This window comes from Sciurus vulgaris (genome assembly GCF_902686455.1).
Source record: "Sciurus vulgaris genome assembly, chromosome: 2".
Lineage (NCBI taxonomy): Eukaryota > Metazoa > Chordata > Mammalia > Rodentia > Sciuridae > Sciurus > Sciurus vulgaris.
The window spans coordinates 65,443,262-65,470,625 of NC_136462.1; the positions used below are offsets into that span (position 1 = coordinate 65,443,262).

Below are 27,364 nucleotides of genomic sequence, written 5' to 3' on the forward strand. Positions count from 1 at the left end.
ATTGTTTCCACTTTTCTCTAAACTGTCCTTTATGTATAGCCCACCAACTGGCAGACTGGACAATCAAAAAAGAGTGAAACCCTGTTTTTTGTGGTAATACAGATGGGACTGGAGGACATTATGTTAAGTGAAATAAGCCAGGCACAGAAAGACAAATACCACATGTTCTCACTTATATGTGGAAGTTTTTAAACAGTTGATCTCATAGAAGTAGATAATAGAATAGTGGTCACTAGAAGCCAGAAAGAATAAAGATAGGGAGGATAGAGAGGTTAAAAAATGAGTACCAAAATACAATTAGATAAGAGAAATCAATTCTGGTGTTTGATCATACAGCACAATGACTACAGTTTATGACAATTTATTATATATTTCAAATTGTCTAGAAGAGAGGAGCTCAAAGTTTCCCAACACGAATAAAGGCTAATTACCCCGATATAATCATTATACATTGTATATACTGCACCCCGTAAACATGTACAATTATCATTTGTCAGTTAAAACTTTTTGCAGTATTGGGGGTCAAACCCAGGGGTGTTCCACCACTTAGCTACATCCTCAGCCCTTTATTATTTATTTTGAGACAGGGTCTGCCTAAGTTACCAAGACTGACCTTGAATTTAGGATTCTCCTGCCTCAGATCCTCAAGTAGCTGGAATTACAGACTTAACATCACTGTGCCCAGCTAACTCAAACTTTTTTTAAAAGAAAAAGAAAGATTGACTATAGTTCTGAAATAGTTTAGGCCTGAAATATAATTCCAAAAGAGACTGAGGATGTGGGTCTGCTGCAGACTCAGCTGCTAAGCTTCTAATCAGCAATCCTGTGATCTTTTTTAGTAGTCTTGTAGCAGAGCTCTCGTTCTGTAGCGCAATGGAGGTTTTGGTGCACACATTTCTTGGAAGTGACATAAGAAAAGAGGCTGGGATTATTTTTTATAAGCACTGGCTCCAAAAATTAGAACAGATAATCCTCCCTGGTGCCACTGAACAACTCACTTAAAGGAGACACATTTATAGAGCAGAGAATCCTTTAGAAAAATTGGCCCCTTCTTCCAAATACATGGTGTGGGTTTAATTTCCAACAGCCAAAAGCCATAAACAGGAAGAGTTGGGTGGGGGTGCTGGAAGAGTTAGTTGAATTGAACTGAATTGCATCTGAAGATGTGTGTGGAAAGAATGAATAATATGTTGCAGAAAAAGTTCCCGTAGGACTTTAGTTGCTGCCAGACTCCAAGTCTCAAACAAGGAAGTCTCTTATTTGGGGAATTTTTACATTAAATTCATGCAGATTTCAGGCAGAGCTCTAGAGGGCAGCAAAGACATAATTTCTTTGATAAAATTCACGTTCGCAAACGCTAGGTACCAATATTATTTGCATTCCTCCACCTCTCTCTCTCTCTCTCTCTCTCCATATATATGTATACATATATAACATATGTATATATATATGTATTTTTTTTTTTACTGATGTTGGAATTATTATAGAAACAAAATTTGGGGGCTTAGAAGGCTTGGGGTGATGTCAATTTAGTTCACCCCTCTGCTTTTATATAAGAGGAAAAGGCCCCCAAAAGGTTAAATGATTTTCCTACAGCATCCGGTTAGCAACAGTGAGACCACCTCCACCTGGTCCACACACAGTTGTACATGGTCTTTCACACATTTATTGAAGGTTTTAGAAACAGCCAATGTTTTTTTCCACTCTGAAATCATTCAGTCATTATGGAGACTTGAGTTCAAACACATATTCATATCCTATGAAAAGGGACTGATTGGCACTGGTAAGCTTCAAGCTGGTGGTTATTACCTGCTGTAATTACCCTTGGACTGAGATTTCTCCAGAGCCAGATCAAATGGAATTTCCTCAGTTAATACTTCCAGAATTTGGACTCTAGGTGGCGATATAGGACTTGTTTTGCTCTCCAGGCAGGCGGATAGTCTGGACAAACCTTTCAGGAAGAAACCTGATTATTGTCGTACTTCTTGACCCTAGGTGGACTAATAGCATTTTCTCTTAGCTAAGCTAATGATCAGGGCCTGGGTGCTTACTGCTCAGATGCTATAATTATTTTCACTATAATCCTCTGACAATGACTGTTATTTAACAGGTCTTATTCTCTGTTATGTCATATGTTTGGCAGGGTCATGTCTAGAGAGAGAAGAGCATTTTCATTGATTTTTTTTTTTTTTTTTAACTTCACAGCAGTCATGCGAATGCTGTCCCTCCTCTTCCCTAGGCTGTATCTGCCTCTTCTCCATTGTCCCTAGCCCAGTCACACTGTGTGACTCTACCTCCCCTAAGCCCCTTACCCTGTGTATTAATCCAGGGGAATTGGCTTCAAATTGGCATGAAGGACACCCTGAGAGAAAACAGAATTCAGAGGGTGGTCTGGTAAGTTGGAAAGGAAGAGGGTGACACTTTACACAGCATGACTTCTCCAGAATTGATTTAAGCATGACATGGAATGCTTGTAAAAATGTGGAGTTCAGAATTCATGGGCATACTCCAGACCTCCTGGATCACAGCTCTGGGGGTGGGTGGGTCCTGGAATCCACCCTTCAACCTCTAAAACTGTTGCCGCTGTGAACCACGACTGCAAAGGAGTTGCAGATCTTTTAAGATCAGCTAATGGCACCAATTCCCTCCCCGCCTCTGATTTTACTGGTGCTTGATTTTCATTGCTGAACTTGGAGCTTTCTTGCTTATGAATAAAGACAACCACCCCACCTCCTGCGTCCTTGCTTTTCCTCTTCTTCCCTTCACCATAAACTGACCCTAAGGTACCATAGACATGTGACTGTAAAAGTGACATGAAATTCAAAGAACATTAACTTTGAAGTCATATATAGTAATTTTCTTCCTTTCCACTCTAAATTTTTTTAAAATATAATTTTAAAATTATATTTTAAACACTTTCCATCCAACATTCCTCCCAAATAGGATTGTGCTGTACTAGACATTGATGTGAAACATGCTTTCATGATACTATGTCAGGTTTCAGGAATTTTCTCATTTGAGTACATTTAGATTTAGATCATTGTTTGGTTTTTTTGTTTGTTTGTTTATTTTGGTGCTTGGAATTGAACCCAGGAGCATTTTACCACTGAGTTACATCCCCCTTTTTGTTGTTGTTGTTGTTGTTGTTGTTGTTGTCATTTTTATTTATTTTGTGACAGGTCCTCAAAAGTCACTGAGGTTGGCCTTTACCTTGGGATCCTCCTGCTTCAGCCTCCAGAGTTGCTGGGATTACAGGTATGTGCCACTGCATCCAGTTCTAGATCTAAGTCATTCTTTTGAACTGCTGCACAGCAGATTTTTTTCTTTAGGGCTACAGAGTCTCAAAAAAATTAGATATCCAATTTTGGACACTACATTTTTACATAGTATGCTGCAAATATTTTTCCATCTCATTATAATTCTTTAGGAAAATGAATTTTAATGATCGCATAGCATTCTAGCATATAATTATACTAAATTCAATTTTAATAATTGATTTAATAATTCAATTCTTGGTTGTTTAGATTGTTGCCAATTTTTTGATAATTATTCCTTTTAAACAATGAACCCAATGCCTCCTTACACTTTACCATTTTCATCATCCCTTTAGAGATAATAACCAAAATAGATCTTTTCGCTTGCTTTTCTCTCCTACACACTTGCTTACTTTCTCCTCCTCACTTTTCACACTCTTGTGCACACCCTTTCTCTTTCTCTTTCTTTTCCTCTCATTTTCTCTCTTACCCTGCGGGGAGACACTCTGTTTGCTTAATAAACTTCCTTATATGATTAAAAAAAAATAACCAAAATAATTTGAGGCTCCTGTGAAGTGGCTGATAGGGTCAAGGTCATTTTGTAGTTTCACACTCACCTCAGACACAAGTTGCACTATTTATGAGTGTAGAGGAGTGTTGTTTTAACTTCTTAAATTTTTGTTGAAAGTCTGTTCTCCTCAGTTGAATAACTGAAGCAAAACCAAGGTACCTTCCCAGAATGGTTCACGGTGAGCAGGTGAGCATTTCCACAATTAGAAGGGAAGTTTGCAATCAGTTTCTTTAATGGAAAAAGGTGCTCTCATAGAATTAATCCATGCATGGTTCAGGGGAAGTGAGACTCTCCACAACTGATTGGATTAACGGGGCTCCTTAAAATCAGAAATACTTGGGCACACATCCACTCTGCTGGGTGATTGACAAAGGTCTTCAAACTGTCATCCTTCATTGGAGGTACTTGGCACAGAATTGTTGAATTCCAGAATCTTCTGGATTAGAATCAGTTAAACCTATAAATATAAATGAGCTGACATTGCTTTCCCTAAAATGATATCCTAACACCTTCTGGCTCCTTTGTCATGCAGGAGTTTACAAACAGGCCTGCTGCAGGTGAAGGAACACAACTAGATGCAAATGCTAAGAGTATTAGTCATGGGAAGGATGCACAGGATCTTAAATGGAACATGAACTTGAGTCTTGTTTTTGCCCTTCTAAAAATACAAGAAGTTATAGCCTCTGCCCTTGACATTAATCAAATATCACTGGACTTCGAAAACATTTAAAACACTAAAGTAGAATAAAGTGCAATAGTGACTAATGATAGCTGCAGATTAAAATAACATTGAGAAGGAAATGAATAGCATGCAGATTTGCCACAGGAAAATGTAATGTAGTTATTCCAAGCATTCAATATTTCTCCTAGAAATTCAATGCTCTTTGACTCAGAAGCACTGAGGGAGTTTGGAGTTCAACTTAGGTTACAGGATTTTCACTTTTTAACGTTTGCCATTTCGGGGAGTATGGTTAGTGGGACTGTTACCTTCTCTAAGAGGAAACCCATCTCTCTGTTTCTTTATCTCTGTCTTCTTTCCTACCTCCCTACCACCCCCACCACTACTTCCAGATTTACCTAGACAAAGGAGGGAGAAAATAGAGGACTTTGGAACGTCTGAATTTACATATATACAGCACTATCACTCATGGAATCTGATTCTCCTAAGGCCCTCCATGATGTGGGGAACAAGACTTGTTCTCTCCATTTTACTGAGAGGAAAGTGAGGTTCAAAGGGTGAATGGCTTTGCTGGCCACCCAGCAAGACCACAGCAAAGACAGGATTAGGACACACAGCTTTTTGAATTCCACAGTACTTCTCTTTTCTCTTTACCCTTGGTTTTGGGCCAAAAGCTTGGGGTTTTTGTTTTTGTTTTTGGTTTTGTTTTTCTGGTTAAAGACATTTCTTTCACTTGTTTTGTAATCTACCCTTTGGCCATGTCCTGATTTGGAACTTTGTTTTCAGTCATTTGCTTCTGACTCCATAGGATAAGACACTGGGTCTCCAGGGAATTTGTGCTGGGAGCCTGAAGGTGAAAGGTCATCCGCTTCTCCAGCCCCTGTTCTTCCTTTGGTGAGTTGTCAGGCAGCCTCTCAACCATTGATCAATCAACCCCTGACCACCAACTGCCTACCATGTGCCTAGCTGATTCTGTCAAAACAGAAATCTTCCTCCTCAGCCCATCTGCCCTCTCCCAGCACCTCATGTCTTTCCCATCATTCTTTCTCTGTCATATGTGTTTCCTTTCTGTTCCCGGATACTCAACTTGCATTCATTCTAACCTCAGGAATTAGTCACTAACTTTTGCTGATATGGGAGTTTCCATGAATTCACACTCAGCACCTCATGCAGCAGAACTATTCATAAATGTGGATTTCAATGTATATGAGACAGTGGGTGAATCAATGAATTAAAAGCCCAGGAGGATACTTGGAGATCATCCAATTCAACTAATGCGTTTTTTTGTGTGGGAAAAAAAAAAAAAAAAAAAAAAACAGACAAAAAAAGATTAAATGACTCTCCTGGGCTGTAAAATTAACAGTATAGAGTTAGCCAGATTTTCGGCCATCTAATGTGCTTTTCTATCCCCACCCCACCATGAAGCTATCCAGCTTCAACTTGATATATTTTTAAAAAATTATATTTGTCTAATTCCATTAATTTTTAAATAATAGATGATGTACATTTTTGTTCATTAATAAATTACATATTATCTCAGCTTCACTATTTATACTGTTATATCTCATATAGTGTTTTTAAGTCTTCATTTTGTCCTAAGTAGTGTGTCCTTAATGCATAAAATTTGGGAAGTGAAGCAAACTATAAAAGAAAAAATAATAATTATCCAATTTCACCAGATATTATCACTGCTAACATTTTAGTTTATTTTTTTTTTACCAATTTTCATATACTTTTTACATTGTTGGAATGATATTCTTTATAGAATTTTATGTTCTAGAGTTTTATTTGACTTATTTTAAGCTTTTTCTGGTATAAATATCTACATGTACTCCATCATTTGATGGTAATACAATTATCTTAAGTATGCTCTAACCCTGGACATTTGGGTTGCTTTCATTCCCCACCCTGAGGGGAACTTAACCACTGAGCCACATCCTCAGGCCTTTTTAAAATTTTTTTTTTTCAGAGACAGGGCCTTGCTAAGTTGCTGAGGGTGGTTTTGAACTTGAAATCCTCCTGTTTCAGCCTCATGAGCTACTGGGGTTACAGCATGCATCATGGCTCCTGGCCCATTTTTCCATTCTTTTAAACAACATCGCGATGATATTCTCACACACACACACACACACACACACACACACACACACACAGAGAAAATGTTCTGATTTTTTCCTTGGGAAAAAAATCCTAGAAGCAAATTGTTCAAAAGTTGTTTGCATTTTAAAGACCCTTGATACATCTTGTCCAGTTGCCTCCCAGGGAGGTGATGCCAACCGGCACCTACCATCAGCCTCCAAAATATTGCTTATTTTCCCAACATCAGTACCCCATTTTTTCAATTCAGTCTTGGCTAGCCTATGATCTAAAATAGCTTGCTGCCAAACACCAGTTTGAAATTAAAATCACAACCCTGCCTCACAGCCCCCTATGCCTGTTTCTTTAGATCACTGGTGCTCCACATAGGTTAGACATCTTTACCATAGCAACACCAAGGTAAGTTGACAGCTTTATTTTGATTTTCTTTCTGACTATATACATTTTACTGTGTTGAGTGTATTTGAAAACCTAATAAGTGAGCCATATGCTAGAGACCAGAGATTAAAGAGGGCCTAGCCTCAAGTTGTTCTTAGCACAAAAGGAGAGAGCCAAGAGAGTCAATAGTGAGTCAGAGTGCCCAGTGCTGCCCGGATGGATACACAGGGTGCTGTGGTCGCCCAACCTGGCACACTGAGCTTGGTCTCTAGAGGCAGAAGCAGCTTTTAAGGAGACACAGAAATTTAAGCTGTGTCCTCAAAGGGGAAGAATATGCCAGACCTGAGGCAACAGTGATCTACACAGATTATCCTGGAGCCAACTGCACCCTCTACTGGGTAACTGAGGGGACACCTGGCCTTGGAAAAGCCTCTGAACCTGTTATCTTGGATTCCTATAAAATAATATTGATATGACCTACTTTATAGGGCTGTGAAGAATAAATGAATACTAAGAATTTAGGTATTATTAAAATTAAAAATGCTTAGAAAACTTCCAGGTACATTTTAGGGCTTGGAAGAGGTTAGATATCATCATCATCATCATTAAGCTGAAGCACTGAGTCCAAACAAGTAAATTGTAGGAGATTCATGATTGTCAGGTGCCTGTTAGTGCATGAAGACCCTCTGTAATATCCTTTATCCTGACATCTTTAAATCCCTTAGAAGTATATTTGGAGTTTTAGAGTTAACTGCCTAGAGGCAGGAGGACAAACTGATAATCTTTCTTCAAACTCCTTCCAGCTTTAAGACATGATCCCCACTTGGGAACAAACTCAGTCTCACTCTTGGGCACACAGACTTAAATAATACAACTTCCTTCATGTAGCTCCATGGTAGTTGCCAAAGAGAGATATATTTCCTACTCTCTGGAATTTTAATGGTCAATACTCACCCAGTGGGATTAATTCTCTTGATAATATTAAACTGTTTAGTTAAGGAATAAATGCCTTGTTGGGAAAGAATATAAAAGAAACCACCAGCCAAAGAATTAAATAAAATAAAAACCAATCTGAAAAAATCTTGGAAATTTTTTCCCACTGGGGAGTTTGGTTTTACCATAAGGGATTGTAAAATCAGATGGATTGATTTTGTCCAGAGAATAGAAATTCTGTTGATTTTCTCTCCTTTCTCTTAAAGCTTCTAATAAAGCAGGAGAGGGACAGCTGTGGACCAGCTGCTGGCATCCATGGGCAGCCCCAACATTCCCATTTAGGTTCATCTTTGTAACTGATTGGTACATAAATCACCCTAGACACTGTTTCCTGTCCCCTTTTCCTGTGTCTCTGCCTCAATCTGTGTTCCCTGCTCCATACTCTCTGCTATACCCAGCTCCTGTGCATAATCACAAGAGACCTATTTGTTTTCTCCTTGAACAGACAGGCTGAGCGATAAGAGAAAGTGGCAATGAGTGGATAGCCATCTATCTCAGTTTGCACCATTTGTCCTGGCATAATTATTATAGCACCTTCTTTCCCATTCAGAAGTGTCCTGTTCGGATAACAAATTATATACAAACCCTATGGCTGTATGCATATTAAACATTTAGCCCTACAAGACTGGAGACTGGGTCATTTTTTATTATTGAGACTCTACACAGTGCTACCAAAAGGCATCTGATAATCCACAGTCATTAGAATTTAACACTGAATGACAGTCCTACCCTTATAAAGGTTTTAGGATCTGAAAATATTGTGAAAATGTCATTTTCTAAAACTTAGCATAGCAATTGTCACATGCCAAGAATGCCAAAATGCTCGTTTATTAAATGAATAGATGGATAAACTAGTAACAATAAATTTGTAATGATCAATTCTCTAAAATTAGAATGCTACACTTAGCAACCAAAACTTTATCTATGGATGTGCTAACAAAATAAACCTATCCCTTGTGCTTATTATGAGGATTAGAAAAGAAACAAATAGTTGAAAAATATCAGGGCAGGTGTTAAATGACCCAAAGCACAGTTACAGGTGGCACAGGAAGCAGGTCCCCATAAGCCAGCCCTTTCTGTAATCCCAGGACTGACAGGTGACAATAAAGGAACAGGACCTGCTCTACCTGGTGTTCTGGTAGAGGTCATAACCTTTTGGAAGCTCTGAGCCAGGATGATCATTCAAGTTGGATATCTTGCTTATTTTACTTGAGACAGTTTAAGACCCAGGGAAGTTCATTGTTATGCCAGTGTGGAAATTCCTCTGCCTGGTGCACTTTTATGACCTAACTGATCCTGCATTAATAGGTGCCATAAAATGCTAATGTATCTTTTTTTTTTTTTTCTGTTTGAAAGAGGAAAATGCAATTAGAAAACAAAGCATTGAAGTAAGTTTGCTTTTAGAATATATGATTTTGGTATTACAGAAATCTGACTTCCACATAATATTTGATTTTAAATAACTAGAACTGGGGCAGGGTGGGGAGAGAGAGAGAGAAAGAGAGAGAGAGAGAGAGATCTGACATGAGGGGGCACGAATCTCAATAGAACTAAATACCATTCTGCACAGTTCTCCTAATATTGGAATTGGCCCTGAAAAAGTCATGTTGGCATTTTGTGACATCCAAATCTCACGAAATTATAAAGGCTACAGGATCCCTCACTGAGTGAAGAGTATATGAGAAAAGCTTATCGTTCGTTTCAGGAACAAAATTTTTGACTAGGAAAAATTAAAACTCACCTAATTTGTCAGTTTTTTTTTTTTTTTTTTTTTTCATTTCCCACTTATTTAGTAAGACATGGCCCTCCTAATGCCAAGGACTGGGATTGGATGACTCCTTAGATCTCCATGGGTTCTGTTGGTGATACAAATGAGTAGGAGAGGGAGAGCCTTAGACAGAGAGTGTCACATGGTAGAAATGACAACCATTCAACTGCCCTCAGAAAAGCAGAGAAGTGACATGGAAAAAGCAGAGTAGCAAAATCTTGCCAAAACAAGCTGAAGTGGATGTAATACTTTAGGGCCATGATGGTTGCACCTTTAGACATGAAATTTTCAGTACTTCTTTCCTACTTGGTCAATATCATCAGATACCTCCTGGTGCAGGACAGGTCCCTAACCTGCCACTTCATCTTAGTCTGATTACATCATTCACATTCCTGGTTTTGCTTACAGAAGTCTGTAATGAACTCCTGTTCCTGTACTCAGACTCTAGGTGTTGCTTTCTCTTTTCTGAGCCACTGTGATGCTCTGATTTTTTCTGATTTGCTTTTCTGTGGAGCCTGTCCACAAGGGTTTCTTAGAAATGGTTCATTCTGCCTGGTGCAATGGTGCATACCTGTAATCCCAGCAACTTTGGAGGCTGAGGCAGGAGGACCACAAGTTCAAGACCAGCTTCAGATATTTAACAAGACCCTATTTTAAAATTAAAAAAAAAAAAATAGTAAAGGGCTGGGGATATGGTTCTGTGGCAGAGCACCCCTGGTTTCTATTCCCAGTACAGTGGGAAAAAAAAGTTTGAGGTGTTCTGGTTAAATGGTTACAGGATATTCTTGTCACATCATTTCACATAATGGAAATAGAGTAAATATTTCTCAAGTGTATGATACAATAATATAATAAGTATCACATATGAATTCTCAATTTTTCAAATAATAATATCTCATCTATAATGTTAAAACCCAGCAATATGCAAATTACCCTTGGAGAAGGGTAATTCAGATAATATTTCAGGATCCTTTACTCAGCGACATTACTTTGCATATTAGCTCTCACTGGGTGTGGATGGAATTGTGTTTCCCCAAATACATTCAAATCCAAGCCTTAATACTTGTCAATGTGACCTCATTTGTAAATAGTTTGCTGTAATTTGGTCTGGAATGTTCCCCAAAATATTAGAAGGTGGTGGAACCTTCAGATTTAGTGGCAAGCCCTTGAAAGAGAAAGTAGGAGTCTCTTCTTTGCTCCCTCTTTGCTTCCCCGCCATGAGGTAAGCAGTTTTGCTCTAACACAAGCTTCTGCCATGATGTACTGCCTCACCACAGGTCCAAAAACAATGGAGTCAACTGATTGTGGGTGGTAACCTACAAAATGGTGAGCCAAAATAAAACTTTTCTTTTTATAAGTTGAGTGTCTCAGGTATCTTGTTATAGAAATCTAACCTAGGGTCTTTGCAGGTGTAATTCATTAAGATAAAGTCATGCAGGATTAGGGCAGACCCTAAATCCAATGATTAGTGTTGTTCTAAGAAGAGAAAACACAGCCACAGGCAGGAGGAGGCCATGTGACAATGGAGACAAAGATTGGAATCATGAAGCTACATGATAAGCTACATAAGGCACATCAAGGTGGCCAGCAACCACCATAACTAAGAAAAAGCAAGGAAAGATTCTTCTCTGGAACCTTTGGAGGATGCATGTTAATTTCAGATTTCCAACCTCCAGAACTGTAGAAGAATCAATGTCTGTTGTTATAAGTCACTAAATAGGTGATAATCTGTTATGGCAGTTCTAAGAAACTAATATATTGGGTAATACCTGAGCGGAGGTTTTGATGTTCACAATTTACTACTTGTTTTCATAAAAGCAGAATAGTTTAAGGAAAAAATGTTCCTTAGTACACTTGGTATGCTTAGTTACTAATCCTATACTTTAAAAAGAAATCATATATTATTGAAAAATTACAAGTATATCAAATTGTAGAAAACAAAATAATATGCTAATTACCCTGAAATAATTCACAGCAAATATTCACATTTAGTGAAAACAGTTGTAAGGCAATTCATCATCATTGTGTAGAATATTTCCAGGAATAAAGGTAGCAGAATAATATGACCTTTTTTATTACTTCACAGTCAGTCACCTTTACCTTAAAACTTTTGCTCTTTTCTTAAGTTAGTGATTATTTGGACCTGATAGAATTATCAAGAATAATGATTATTTTGAACAAAATGCTCTTTTTCCCATATAGCAGAAACTTAGCATAAAACTCTAAGCATAAGAAAGTTCGGGTTGTCATTTATTTACAGTCTTTATCAAGCAAATAATATTCATATTTTGAATTATGCAAATAAGCATTTACATGATAAATCGTAATTGCTCTCAGACAGCTGTTTATAATTGGGTAAATGAGACACACTTTTAAATTGTCTAAATACATACTTACCCATGTTTACATATTTATACACTAGACTGTAACTATTCTAAATCAGCTGTTATCATCCATTGTGTCTTATACAGACCAAGAGCAGGGAACTTTTGAGTACAAACAGCAAAACTTGAACTCCCATTGAACTTCCTCTGAGATCAGAAGGATTACCATTTCTTTCAAATGGAGAATAGCTCTCAATGTACCTTTTGCCTTTAGTATTCCACAATACCTCAAGCAGGATATGCTTTTATACCAATTCAGTTGAATGGGAAATTAATCCCACTCATATTCTTATCTGATTAGATGCATCATGGCAATTAAGAAACCATTTGTTTGTTGGTTTGTTGGTTGGTTGGTTGGTGATGGGGATTGAATCCAGGGGCACTTTACCACTGAGCTACATCCCAAGCCCCCCCCCCCCCCCCTTTTTTTTTTAAATTTTGAGACAGGGTGTCCCTAAGTTGCTGAGACTGGTCTTGAACTTGTGATTCTCCTGCTTCAGTTTCCTGAATCTCCAGGATCATAGGCCTGTGTGGCTGCACCCAATGAAAACCCATTTGTCTTACATTTAGCAATTTATTCCTGTGCAAAAAAAAAAAAAAAAAAAAAAGAATCAACAAGTATTTATAGAATACAGAAGAAATACAGAGCAGGATGTCTGTCCTATAGAGGCTTATGTTCTAATGAGGAAGATGGAATTTGCACGTTAGATATGTGCAAGGAGCAATTAAGAGAAAATGGTTTTAACTATAAACGCTGAAGGAGCTTAAAAGATAAAAGAAGAGTGGAGGTTGTGTGTCCTCAGTTTTGAGGACAGACTCTAGGAGTTGGCTCACTTCTTCCTGCAGACTGCGAACTCTCCTGCCCCCTGGAGGGCAGATACAGATGTAGGAACTTTTCCTCCATTACAGTCACACAGTCTTCTGGGGAAATCCAAGTGTCTGGTAAGAATGACACAGTCTTCCTGTGAAGTGCCATTTTCTCTTCTCAGTTCTTTGCAGTAGGCAAAGAATTCTACCACCATCACTCTTTTAAAAATCTTAATGCATTTCCCTTTGTTTTTCTGTTTCTGGTTCTGTCCAGGCAAATGCCTTTGTTACTAATTCATTTAATTCTGTTCTTATGTGGTGTTTCGTATGTGTTAGAGATGGGACTTTTTCTACAACATGTTCTGTTTGAATGGAGAGGATTTGAATGCTACTTCACAGCTTCACATGATAAAAAGAATGAACGCTGAAGCATAGAGGTGGTGGGAGGGGGTTGCTGAAGTGGCTACAGAGTCACCCAGAAATGAAAACACTAGGGCTCAGGATCACCCCACTCCATTAAGCACAAAGAGGGCTTGTGTATTGCCAATAGATTTGAGGAGCAAGTAGGCCTGAGGTAAAAAATCTGAAGTTGGAGGGTCTGGGTAATGCTGCAGAATTTAAGGAACTCTCTTCTGAAGGGAACCATTTCCCCTAACGTTAGGAGAAGAAATACTACTTCAAAATTCGTAACAGTGGGAGTGCTGAAGTAGAAAAAATCATAGATTAGGGATCCAAGATGAGCTCTGCAAAATGCTGGGTAAGTCACCCAGTTACTCTCTCTGCCTCATTCTTCTGGACAGGAAGGGTCGAACCATCTTCTCCTTAGCTCTGTGACCAATAATCCTAAACTAAATATAGGACAACTCCCAATTGATTATTATGGGGGAAAAACTCAACTTCTGCATACATATTCCACCTCCCCAAGATCCATTGGTATAATAGCAACAATTGTCACAATTTATTGAGCATCTACTAATTGTGGGCAAGCACTATGCCTGGAACTTTACACAAAATATCTTACAAACCCTCCCAACACCTGTATGAATTATTATTTCCATTTTATATGTGAGGAACTGTGGCTGAAAATTATGAAACTTGAGGCACTTCATTCAGGTGTTATTGAGAGAGCCAAACTTTAAACTCAGATCTGGGGATCATCTGTGTGATCCTCAAATGTAGTGTATATTGGAAAGGTAAATCAAGCTGCTTGTTCTAAACTATTCCTCATACTTGACCAGATGAGCTCAGTGCCTGATACTCATAAATTACCATATATTTTTGGAACTACTGTTTTCTCAAATTTGTGACTATGAGAAATCTGCATGCCACTAATAAAGCTATGTGGGTGGGCAGCCTGGTGGGGGATGGAGGAGGGTTGTATATTTGTGTAATTCAATTGACTCTAGTCTAGTTAGGGCTCAGTCACTCTCATTAACAGCCTTCAGGATCCACCAAGAATGTGACAGCTGGTCACAGCAGTCAGAGCACGTACCTATTGATATTTCGGTTGTACTTGGAAGAAAATTGGTTGTGCATACAACATAGCATGGAGCAGAAATAAGAAAATTCTTGGCTCCTTCCTGATCAGGACTCTGGGTGGCTGGCCTGGTCCTGGCTCCAGGTCTCTGTCCTCTCCAGAATTGATTTCAAATCACCTTGGGTGGTCCCTCCCAAGCCCATTGTGCACGTGTGGCTTTCTGCCTATTGACATTAGGGGATGTGCCCCCACCTTCCCTTTGTTTCATCCTCGTTTTAAGACACATTTGTTCTCACTGGCTTTTAACTGATTTTCAATCTATGTTCATTACTAGGAAGATTGAACTTTTTTAAAATTGCAAATTCTAAGGGGTTTCTGTGCCGCTCAATTAGCATTGTAAGAGACTAAGCTGTTTGGAAACAAATACAATTTAAACCACATGAAATCACACTCTGACGGTTACTGAGATGCTAAAAAAAAAAAAAAAAAAAAAAATCACAACGGAATTCCTAGATATCAGCCTTAGTTTTTCATGTGGACATTTAAAATGTGCAGACCTTCGGGTATTTTAATTGGTATCTGAGCAAAACCACCAAGCCCTGTTTCCTCTTTCCTTTTTTCCAGTGGGTGTGATACTCCAGCCACTAGCCTTCCCTTTATCACCTTCCAGCTGGTAAAGCCTGGGCTGGCTGGCTGCTATGGGTGAAGACAAACTGAGACAGTCACTCACTGTCTCTCCTTCTCCTCCCTCCCTCCCTCGCTTCCCTCAGTCACTTCCACCTCCAGTGCTACTGCCAACCACCTGAGATTCAGTTAGAGACACTGCAGGTCCTGCAGGCCCTTCCACTCCCACACCAAGCTACCCCTTAGGGATGTTCTTGTGATCAATCAGCTGATGGGCAAATCAGGATCTAGGCTTTGAAAAACAGAAAATCTCAATAAAACAAAAACAGAGTATGATTCATGAAAAGAAATTGTCATGTACTTTTAAATTTTTCTTCCCCAGTCATGGGGATCAATCCTAGGGCCATACATATGCTAGGCAAGTGCTCTACCACTAAGCCACCTCCCCAGCCCCTTTTTAATAGTGGTTCTATAAAACAAATGATCAAAATGATATTTCATGGAACCTGAGTGGTTTTCATTTTATTCTTATAGAAACCAGAAGACAATGCACCAGGGAAGATCGGCTCATGATATTGTATAACTCCTTGCATTCTGGTTCCTGAGGTCCCACAAAGTTCATCAATATAAAATCACTTTAATAATACATAAGAAATAGAATATAGATCTCTGGTTTTCTACATTTGTTTTACAGCTCAATTCTTTAACTTAAGGGAGGGGAAAGCCCCTCCCCAAGGGTATAAGGTGAATTTATTAAAAGAAAAAAAAATCTGATCTCAAGCAGTCACCCTCTATTCTACTATGTTCTAATGGTTAAGATAACCACAACAGCAACACAAAACAGAATTCCTAACATGTAGACATGTTTGCCATGCTTTCATATAACTCAAAAAAATCCCAGCTAAGAATATCCCAGATAAAGTTAGAATTGAAAAGGAAAAGTTTTTGAAGCATGGATTTTTATAAAAAATATTAATTACCAAGTGTACTGCCTGGTAATACTAAAGCAAAAATATCCTCTATTCTTGTCCTTTTGTTGTTTTAACTCTCTATAAATCGCATGAGCTCTCATGGGATCACCAACCCTGGAAATTAGAAAAGACTAAGATGGGAGATGATTATTCTTCAGCAGGAAAAAAGCTATTCTGGCTTAAACAAAAGATAATGGAATGATCCTCCAAAAATAGTGCATCTGTACTTTTCTCAAAAACATTGCATAGCTGAACATGTCTTTCAAGAGGATAGACAAGTAATGGTTTCATTTCTCTTCTATAAATAATCACACTGTTATTTAAGTTTTAAAAAGGGAAAGTTTTTATTTTATTTTATTTTTTAAGTATACCCAAATCCAAAGAAGCAACTATAATCTGATGTGTGACTATCGATTTATTTTTCACACTACAACCACCCAAACACATACTTCCAGTGACCAAGAAAACAACTTTGGTTATGTATTCAAAATGTGTGTATACTGATGTCATAGCCATTCAGAAATATGTCAGTCCAGTTTATTCAAACTGGATGTGAGGAGCTGGTAAGGAGAATGAGCAATGGAGACATATTGCTCACGGGCAGATGGTCAGTAGGGTTACTTTGTGTGGGTCATGGGCAGAGGAAAGCTGCAAACAGACTTGCTGGAAGCCCTTGGGGAGTAACCTGGGGTTGATTATAAATTAAATAAGTGTGACAAGCAGGTGAAATTTTAAAATCCAGTGAAAGTTTTCTAAAGTGCCCTCTTGTTTCCTAAGATCCACGTGTGTTAAGCCAAGGACAGTTTAAGATGTGGCTTGTTAATAGAAGAAATGTGTACAATAGAAGAAATTTATTTTTTTCCTCAATTAAAGGACATACCCAATTCAAAAGATACAAAGATTAACATCTTAAGATATTAAGATAAATTTCTTTTTTCTTATTTGAGGGACAATGAAGAAATAATTTTAACAGATCATCTCTAAAAACCAAATGTTTAACATGCATAAATTGTGTTATAATACATAGCACATATATTTTAGTATCAGAGAGAATACTAGATCAAGTCATTCCTCAGTTGTTTCCTAAATTGAATAAGTCCAATTTATGGGTTTTTAGATTCAAGGCAAGATAAATAAAACAATAAATTTCTCAAGAAGTTCTGAACACCCTTCTTCATACCCTGTCATTGAGATACAGCTGAACCTAAAACACCCAGTGTTGAGCTTTGTCATTTATATATTTGCCTGATGGCTCCAGAGGTAGTTTCCATGGTAAGCTCCCTTTGCACAAGAAGCAGGGTGAGTGGAATGTCTCCTTCCAATGAGGAACTTTTCACTGACAGTGATAAAGGCCAAGAACCTCCTTCTCACAAATGATTGAAAAACAGAACACGAAGGACATTTTTATTTTGTTTTGTTTCCTTTGTGTGGTATGCGACTTCAGTGCAAATACCCATTTAATCAAGAATACAAAGACAGCCACCTTTGCTGGGTAAGGGATTTCCAGAGGCTGCAGTAAACAGATACAGCTCTTTTACTTTTGTTGTAGGAAATTCCTGTAGGTTGTCATTTCGTGCTCCTGTTGTGCACTTTTGCCTCCTCTTGGTAGAGATGAAAGATTGTTTCTAGAGGAAAATTTCAGAGTAAAAACAAATAGTAAAGTTGTAGTACTTTAAAGTTAAAGTTTATTTACTGACACTGATTTTTATCTTTTTTAGAAATATAAAGACTTTAGAAAAAATGTGAAACCCACCACCAGCTGGAACGTTCTCATTTATGCCTTTCTCTGGATGGATAAGATGATTGAACTTGTAGCTCTAAACTGTTCCTACTGTCTTTCTCTTTCACTTTTAATCATTCTTTTCTAGTACCTTCTATTAAATTTCTCTCTCTTCTTTAGGTCCTCTTCATCCTCCAAACTAATTTCTTCAATTCTAGGGATATCACAGTCTATTTGTCTTCAAGGCTCCCCTTAAGCTTTGCTTCTTCTAGATAATCTATCCTGACTCAGGATGGGATGAGAAGTGCAAGTGTAAGTTGAAAACATTCTCAAAAGTACAAAACATAAAGTAATTTTTTAAAATTAGTGCTATTATTACCATCTCACAGCCCCTGACAATCATTGATAAAAAAAAAATTGAATATTTGACTTTTTTAGCCCTTGAGAGACTGTCTTCACCAAATATTAGCAAATACTTCTCCAGAATTATTGGTTTACTATTAAAGTGTCATCAAATAAGACAGAAATAATACCTCAATTCATCTGTAAGTAATCAATTTCTGAAGTTGGTTTCAAAACAAAGTTCATGTGTTTTTTTAAAGGTCCCATTATAATGCATATGTAATTTGAGAAAAAAATAGTAACTGGTTTGAACAGAAGTGTTGGGCATTGGTTATAAGCATGCACTAGAAGCAGGCCTGTGGGAGGTACTGGGCAGTATCATAAAATATGTTCCTGGGGTCACTTTGCCTTGCCAGTGACATTAAGTGCGATTAGGATCTGAATTTTATTACATAAACATCAATAAGGATTCTGCTTTAGAAACCATATCTACATCAGCAGTATAAATTGGTATCTCAAGAAATTAAACAAAAATAAGAATTTCAGTTCCAGAAAAATAAGATTTGTTTTGATTTCTCCTGAAAAACCATGCCAACACAACTACTATTATTATACCACCGGAAGGTATGGGAAAGATCAGAAGTAATAAACTAGCTAAGAATTTTTTAAAAAATAATTTGCTGGCTCTTTAGTAGACAGAGACAATGAATAGTTAATTAAATACATTTATTTTTTAATCCATGGAGCCATTTGTCCCTATACTTTTTCATGTACAATGTATAAACAACTAGATAAACATGAAGTGAGAAAAACTATCCCTTTAGAGATGGGAAACAACAGCAAAGTCAACGAAAAGTCAATATTTTAGAAAATGTCAGATGAAATGGTTCAAATCTGGTCATTTGGCATTAATAAAATATAAACCCACTTCAAAAATGGACTAAATTTCCATCCAGAAAATAACTGCTGTCCTGTCCTATGTATATATAACATCAATATGACTAAGAAAGAATTGCAGCCAGGCCCAGACCACTGCCAAGCAATTGATTATTCCCTATTAAAAGGGAAATGTTTACTTACTCATGGCAACTAGTTTTCAGAAGGAAAAGCAAAGAAGTTTGATTTTAAATGCTGTCTTTTCTTCCCATACTATGACCATTCGAGATCATCCACTTCTTTTTGGAAGTGTCAAAGGCCCATTTTTATTTTTCTTTAGCTCTTTTAACCAGAATACTGATAAAGAAGGGAGAGCAGTTGCTATGAGGCAAAGAAAAATGTCCTGGCAGTTGAGGGCCCTCCATCTATCAAGGGGAATTTGCAATGTTGCCTCTCTTCAATACTGTATAGATTTGCAGGATTTTGTGAAACACTTAACCAAAATGAAAGGATTTAAAAACAGAATGCAAGATATGGACACAATCTTTTTTTTTCAAAAATCAAGATACTTTAGTTTCATTTCAGAATTTTCTAATCTTAAATTCTTAAGTAGCCAGCAGTGATGGTCATCTCTGTATAAGACTTTTGAAAGAATGATTAGTGCGGACAGCTTAAACATATTCACTATATCACAGATCCCTAAAGATTAAAAACTCTTACTAGAATTAAGAGGTACTACACCTAATCACAGGGAAACAAATACTTATCTAATAATATTCATAAGCTATATTGAGTTGCAAAATAAGTACAAGTGTCTGGAACACCAAACAACATTTGAAAATTCGGAAAGAATTTTACTTTATTTGGAAAGATGCTTACTTGTGATTCTAAGAATCTCTCATGAGTGGGAGACAATTCATACATATAGTTCCACTATGCAAAAAAAATATGAATATCTCTACTTTTTCTAATAATGCGATAGCAAAAAAAAAAATTCTGCTCCCAAGTTTTGAGTTTGTCAGATGTAAAGAGGCAATGAAGAGATAACCTTTCTCTAATAATTCTGTCTCTCCACCTACCTTCCTCCATTTCTTTAGAAGGCATGTTTTATATGGAACAACCTCCTGGAGTCCCCAGACTCTCTTGGAGGTAATTTAGATAAAGCCCCAGAACAGAATTGAAAGAAAATGTGTACTATGTCAAAGGAGCTTAAGGAGGAGGAGGGATCCAAGATGAAGCAGGAAAGTTTCAGTGCTTTCTAGAACCAAGAAGTATTGGGCTTCTGTGGAATATCCAAAGTGCACACTGTGACCCAGGAACACTGTTCCCAGGCCAAGGAATGTGAAGTTAGAAATAATATTTGGAGTCTATCCCAGAGCTAAGTCTTCCCTAGAGCACAACCGCTAAATGGGGATATGTGTCTGTGCTTCGGGAGCCAAATGCTAAGAGTAAAAGCAAATATTTGATGCTGAAGAGCTCTTAAGAACTGAAGAGTGCCATTTACTTATTTCTACACGTCAGTGTGGTCTTAGGGTGTTAAATAGATTAAAAGGCTAAGAGAGGTCAGTCACTCCAGGGGAGATTCTTCTTTTACTTCCCTTAACTTGGTTTTCTTTCCAAAATTGTTATCCACCATACCCTGCTCCTGTGGAGGGCCCTTGGCAATCTCACAAGATAGAACATCCAGAAGAAGGTGGAGTCTGAGTCTGAGTTTGGATACCATAAATGAAGAAATGCCAGGAGGAGAAGTCCACAAGTCTGCTGATAAATGCCACAATGAAGATGGGTTTAGAAAACTTCCAGAGGAACGGGATCCTATATCTGATAAGATCCTTAGAAATTACCTAATATATTCCATTTGGTAATGAGGTGATTAGCGGTGGCTAGGGGCAGAACTAGAATGCAAACCCACTTCCAGACCATCTACCTGACTCAGCCTCAGAAGTTCAGGTCTGAATTTGAGAATCCTAAGACTTCCATAGGACCCCACTGGCCCCTGCCCACCTCTGGCTCTCTCCCTGGCCTTGTCTGCAGAGAGGACAGCCCAGTCGTTTCAATTTAATCTTATTTAAAAAGACATAACTAATAAATCTATTGCCGGAGCCGCTGAGAGACGGCCAGCAGAGTTGATCGTGTTCCCAATCCTATTGAACCCCATTGAAAACCATGACAACACCCGACAAGCTCCGATTTATCCCGGCAAGCTAAAGCGCATTGTGTGTAGGCGTCAATCAAGCATTATTCCGGACTGAACAAATGCAAAATCTTGACTGGAACAAATGCTTCCAACAGGTCCGGGGCGTCGAGCTCCATTTCTCCTTTGTCCGCGGCCTAGCAGTTGGCCTGTATTGGCGTTGCCTCCGCCCGACCACCCAGAGTGCAGCACAGCCCCGGGCACCTAGGGCACGCTTGGTAGCTAGGCTGCTGAGGACAGTGCGCGGGTTTGGGCGGGACTATGGCCACCACGTCCGAGTGGGGTTCGAATTCAGCCCCGGCAGAACTAGGATTTCGGGTGCGGTCACCCAAGCGCAGAGTCCATTCCTGAAATTTAGCAACCAAATACACAAACCTCTAGCTGCAGGAGAAGCCTCTGAGGTGGCATTCTCTAAACCCTAGACTAAAGCTTGCTTAGAGAGAGGCCATGTGCCAAACAAAATATGTCTACTCCAGCCGGTTCCTAGGTTCCTCGTGCTTCTCCTATTGATCATTTTCTCGGTGGGGTTGTGGAGACTAGAAGATCCCGGAGAAACCCTCGACCTGTAGTATTTTATGCTGGACAGACCCAGTGCTATTTCTACCGATCAATACATTCCTGTATCAGACCCGGCAGTTGCGCAGGGGTCTACACCATTCATTGCAAACAAGGAACTCAAACCACTGTCAGCCTCAGGTGGCGGTGGTCGCAGAGGTTACAGGGCTGAGTCGCACAGGGGGCGCCAGAGCATCTGGCTGCACCAAAGAAGCCTCAGAGCCCTGGTAGGCCGCCCGGTAGACTACTATCGGTGGATCCAGCTTTGAGGAGTTCGGCCACTGAATTCGGGCGCCAAGACTGGCAGCTGTCAGGTGGGGCTGGGGCACTTAAGAGCTAAGTAGCTTGGCCATATGTCGGCTCCGTTTTTCGGGCCTCGGGTGACTGGTGCGGAGACCATACGCTCCCCAGAGCTTTTCTAGCACCGCGGAGATTATGTATGCACGCGCATGTTGTGTGCGTGTGGGGTGGGAGGATGTTTGAGGACGTGGGGAAGTTCCCAGTAGCCTTCGAAACTCTCTGCCCAGATGCTGGTAAGGCCGGGCACTCTCTGCACCCTCCTGGAACTTCTCGCCCGGCATTCTTAGAGGAGCCCTACTAAAAGGAGAAAGGGAGTGCGACAGAGTTTAACGCGGCTTTGTAAACCACGTTCCAGATACTTAGGGCAAACTAACACTTCAACAAACTAACTCAAGGAATAAAGCAAACAGAATAAATTCCTTAGTGCTCATAAACCCACCCATGCTGACCCCACCTTTCCCGGTGCTCCTGCGGGGCCAGGTCCCATGTCAGCCCAGGAGGAATAGAAAGCTGGGGCTCGGTCGGGAGGGTAGTGGCCATTGCTTGCCACCCAAGATGTTATTCACTGGTAACAATCCCCATTATCTCTCCCCACTTTGGGCTAATCAGACAATCGCTAATGCCGAAGGCTGCTTCCTGCCGCCTCTGGGAGGTAACCGGGCGCCAAGGGGCGGGGGACGGGACGGGGCGGGGCGGGACGCGGGGCTGGGGGCGGAGGTGGCACCTTCCGGGCTCGGACGAGCTTTGGTCCAGCACTCATTCAGGTACTTAACACCCTGGAGACCCAGACCTCGGCTTTCAAAGCGGACCGGGTGGCAAGAGCTGTTTATATAAACAGGGATTCCACTGCAAATGCGCTAATATCCCCGCCGCCAGCTCCTGCCGAGCGCCTCCCACGTCCACTCCTAGGAGCGGCGTGCCCGGCCGCCCCTCAGTTCTCAGCCTGCTCTGCCCCCGCCTCCTTTCCCTTATCGACCATGGCCACCACTGGACGCCTCAGCTTCACCGTGCGCAGCCTCCTGAATTTACCCGAGCAGGACGCGCAGCACCGGCCAAGGCGGGAGCCAGAACCACGCATCCCCGGTGTGGACCACTGCACCGACTGGCTGGAGTCCGAGCGCACCCACTATCCCTGTGAGTGAGCGGAGGATTGCGGTGGGGGGTGGGGCAAGCGGCAGCGAAAGACTAGGAAACCGAAATCCAAACCCAGAGTATAGATTTCCTCAGTCTTGGAGTCAGAGGCCCAGTCTTGCCTTGCGTCGGGGTCCGCAGAGTAGATTCCTGCACTTGGCACTAGTGCTGGACTGGATTTCTGTGTCTGGGGATTCCTACGGGTCGGAATATTTAAATATTTAAAACTCCTCCCTTATATGCTTCCTGTCAAGACTTTGCAAATCTCGGCAAACTAGTGTAATCGACCAGGAGGTGGCCCATTTTTGATGAAGCGGCTTGTCTTCCAGCGCAGCTACCAGTGAGGTTATTTTGACAGGGCCCTGGGGTGGGTTTCTTTGAAGAACTATCTCACGCCTGGTGAGCTGTTACGCTATTAGTGAGGTCAGTGAATTCCAAGAGTGGGTACCCAGATGTGAACCCTGTGAAGGAAACGGCCTCGCTTTGACAGTCGCGTGCGAGTGGGGGTGTCCTCTGGCTAGCGGCTCGGTGCCCTCACAAAAGGGCTCCAGACGCTCGGAGGGACTGGCATCTCACCAGACCGTGTGTCCTTTGCCGTTCCTAGCCTCCGACGAGAGCAGCCTGGAGACAAGCCCGCCAGACTCGCAGCGTGCGTCGGCTCAGCGTGCGTCTCCGAGCTCCGACGCCGAGAAGAGGAAGAAGCGGAGGGTGCTGTTCTCTAAAGCACAGACTTTGGAGTTGGAGCGACGCTTCCGGCAGCAACGCTACCTGTCTGCACCCGAGCGTGAACAGCTGGCGCGCCTGCTCCGCCTCACGCCCACTCAAGTCAAGATCTGGTTCCAGAACCATCGCTACAAGCTGAAGCGGGCGCGCGCGCCGGGAACGGCGGAGTTGCCAGACTTGGCATCCTCTGCTGAGCTGCACCCTGCACCTGGCTTACTGCGCCGCGTGGTGGTTCCAGTGCTGGTGCACGATGGGCAGCCACGCAGCAGCAACGGTGAGGCCGGCACCGCGTCGGCCCAGGACAAATGCAGCGCTCCCCCATCCACGGCCTGCCCACTGCCGGGCTACACCCCCTTCGGTCCCGGCTCGGCGCTCGGTCTCTTCCCCGCCTACCAGCACTTAGCGCCCCCCGCCCTGGTCTCCTGGAATTGGTGAGGCCGCAAGGGGTACCTGGGGCTATCCCAGACTTTGAAGCGCGCTGTGTAGCCGCAGTAAGGGTACAGCCAAAGACCTGTAGCTCTCTGGGATCGCTGTTTGCAGGCCCGTTCCCTGCAGGCCCCACCTCGGGGTATACTGTCCAGCCCTCTCCAGCCGTCGCGGAAGCACATACAGGGAACTTTCGCTAAAATCTCCCCTTCCCTGGACTCAGAGCTAGATTTTGAGTCTTATTGTATATTTTAAATAGTCATTTGTATGGGAAGCGACTTATTTTAAAAGAAATAGAATATTTTTCCTTTTTGTGGTGCGAGAATTAAATGTGTAGGATTGGGTCTCCCCGCGCTTCTGCTGGGAACGAAGGTGGGAGCCTGTTCACCGCATTAGAGCTTATAGCGCCGGCTAGCTCCTTGAGCGGCTAATTTAGGGCTGAAGAGCGGGTTGCAGTTCCAGCATGGTTTTAGGAAGATGGGGAAGTGGAGGGGAGGAAGCTAGTAATACTGGGAACTCTGTCAACGGGTGGCAGCCTTGGTCCCAGAGTGTCCCTGAAGCTCCTCTGGGGCTCCAGAGCTGATGGCGTGAAACGCCAAAACTCAACCCTGTGGGCCATGAGGGGCAATGAGCGTCTCGGGAGACGTGCCAGCGAAGTCCGGTAAAGCACCGGGGAACTTGGAATCCGCAGTTGATTCCCTCACTTTGCTGTGACTTTCCACCTCTTCTTGACGCAGCACCTAGCCAGGGTGGGATTTGGTCGGGCTGCAGCGTGAAGAAATCAAAAGGTGTAGGCGCTGGATACTGCCTCAGAGCGGCTGCCTGCTGAGGGAAGATCGCCTGGGGAAACTTTGGTGGCCTGACTTCCTCTTTCATCTTCGCTTCCAGTGTACATTAGGCTCCTGGGTCTAGTGTTCCACCCTTTGGGTTTGCAACTGCTCCTCAGTATTTGGAAGGCCCTCTAGGCAAGTAACTCTGGAGAAGTGGTGCTCTCCTCCCCCTGCACCCATTTGCAAGAAGATGCGCCAGAGGAGAGCAGTTCCGGGAATCAGGTCTAGGGGAGGGGAATAGGAGCACCCATATAGTCTGTGAGTGGTAGGCATTGGGCCTGTTAGAGGCCCTAGCTTTCTTGTTCAAGGAGGAGGCAGGGAGGCAGTGTTATCACCTGGGATTTGAGGATGGGGGTGGAGAAGGACAGAGGGGGATGGGAGAGGGGTGTTTGGGTCTCAGCTGCCGGCCACCTTGCCTTCCATATGGATGCGGTTATCTTAGAAGAATCTCGTTCCTTAAACCTCCTTTTGTCTTGGGAACTGAAAAGAGCATTGTCGGGCCTGAAAAGGACCAAGACAAAATCCGCACTGTTTGGATTCAGGACTCTGTTTAATCAGTCCCTGGTGACAATGTAGTGGGTGTTAGGCAGGACAATAGTATCTTTTTAAACCTTGTGGCCTTCAGGAAGACAAAGGGCTTGAATTTTATGGGCTTACAACTTCAATTAGAACAGTGCCAGTGTGCATGGGAGATTATCAAATTTGTATCATAAAACCCCTTTCTATTAAATGATTGCTGGGGAGGGAGCCTGAACATTGTAAGACATATATTGGGACCTGCCAGAGGCTTCCCAGTTAACCCTGGCAGAGCAGATGGGGAAGGAAAAGCAGGAAAGAATTTCTGAAGAGTTGCAGCTATGGTCAGCTGACTGGGTGCTTGGCTCTTCCACACTCTTCCTTCAAGAATGAAGGTAAAGACTCGTAGTTTATTTAATGCCATTTGTTATGGCAAAGATCTCCTAAATATCCTTGAGGAGAAAATTAAAAAGAAAGCACTACCTGCTCCATTCCTCAACTTCTCTTTTCCTAGAGCTCCAGAGAAAGTAGATCTTGAAACGTGCAAAGTGTACAGGGCCTATTAAATATAAAGTTCATAGGACTAAGGGATTCCAACCATGGAGAGACTATCTTAACCAAGAAGTTTTTTGAAAGAGGGTATCCTCCATCAAATCCATTATGGTCCTAAATAGTGAGACAGAGCTCTAACCAATAAGACACAGTCAGCTGTTTCCAAGGAAGATGGTTAGAATCACAGCAACATGTCCAGGCAGCCAGCCAGCCACCCAGCTGTGTCCTAGACAAGAGGAGAACAGCAATTTCCAATGACAGTAGAACCAGGAAACATAATGCATGAGCAATTACTCACTTCTTTTCACTCTTTCCTTTAGGCTTGTAAGGTTCTTCCTTCAAAGAGGAAGACATAGGGGAAAGTGTAAACTGCATTCCCACCACGCATTTTAGAGGCCCAGGCTGTCATTTTTTTTTTTTTTTTCCCTGTTCACACCTGTGATAAGCTGGAACAGAGATATAAATGTCAATTTCTTTTGTGCCCTAAGAGATCAGTTCTTCCAGGTTCTGACAAAGCTGAACCAAGGCCCCTCCACAAGCAGCTGTGAAAACAGTTAAGAGCACTCTCCCCAGATGCAAGTATCTCAGACTTGTCAACCGTCACCAACATCACAAGGCAGGTTCACACTCAGAAAACTTTGATTGAAACTTATTGTATTCCAGGCATTTTTCTAGACATTTTCACAATCGAAATCACAGAAACTTTATGCTGTGCATGTTTGTGTCCTGTGTTGTAGGTAAGAAACTGAGACTCAATGGATGGGGGCAGGTGACATGCCCAAAGTAGTTATAAACGTCAAAGAAAGTTACCTTTGTAATCAGCTTAACTCACATGTAGCCACCTTACAAACTGTCCTCAAGAAGAACAATTGTCATCTTGATGTGCCAATAGAAATTCTATGAAACCATCAAAGAGTATCTTATGGATAGCCTGGAAGTATGTGAGAGCATACCAAAAGCACTCTGCAGCTCCCAGAGCCACTCCCAGAGGCTGATCACATAGCACAGTAGTTGCTAACACTTATTGATTCCTGCATGCCAGGAAATATTCTGAGTTTTTCCCCATACACTATCTCATTCAATTCTCACAAAACTCATTAGATAGTACTACTACCCCCACTTTACAGATGAGGAAACTGAAGGCCAAAGAAGTTATAAGTACCTAGTCCAGGGTTATACAACAATCAGTGTTAGAG

At 41.3% G+C, this 27,364-nt stretch overlaps 1 protein-coding gene and 1 long non-coding RNA gene across 4 annotated transcripts in view; one reads left to right on the forward strand and one right to left on the reverse strand.

Moving 5' to 3' along the window:
• Positions 1-1,529: 1,529 nt before the first annotated feature.
• Positions 1,530-27,364, reverse strand: part of LOC306649579 — an 85,177-nt gene continuing 59,342 nt past the window's right edge. The window contains exons 2-5 of the long non-coding RNA XR_013760661.1: positions 17,487-17,628; positions 16,013-16,117; positions 3,872-4,282; positions 1,530-1,951 (exon numbers count right to left, since the gene is read on the reverse strand). This is a non-coding gene — a long non-coding RNA (uncharacterized lncRNA). The remainder of the gene's footprint in view (positions 1,952-3,871; positions 4,283-16,012; positions 16,118-17,486; positions 17,629-27,364) is intronic.
• Positions 22,506-26,699, forward strand: NKX2-8 (NK2 homeobox 8). 3 transcript variants are annotated; one of them, XM_079120450.1, is made up of 4 exons: positions 22,506-22,558; positions 22,867-23,124; positions 23,726-25,358; positions 26,657-26,699. In XM_079120450.1, exons 1-3 carry the CDS (start codon positions 22,546-22,548, stop codon positions 24,277-24,279), a joined length of 825 nt encoding a protein of 274 aa, XP_078976576.1. In that variant the 5' UTR covers positions 22,506-22,545; the 3' UTR covers positions 24,280-25,358; positions 26,657-26,699. The 3 variants fall into 3 exon arrangements, with proteins under 3 accessions (XP_078976576.1, XP_078976578.1, XP_078976577.1); XM_079120452.1 differs by lacking the exon at positions 22,506-22,558 and adding an exon at positions 22,564-22,642; XM_079120451.1 differs by lacking the exon at positions 22,506-22,558 and having other exon boundaries at positions 22,717-23,124.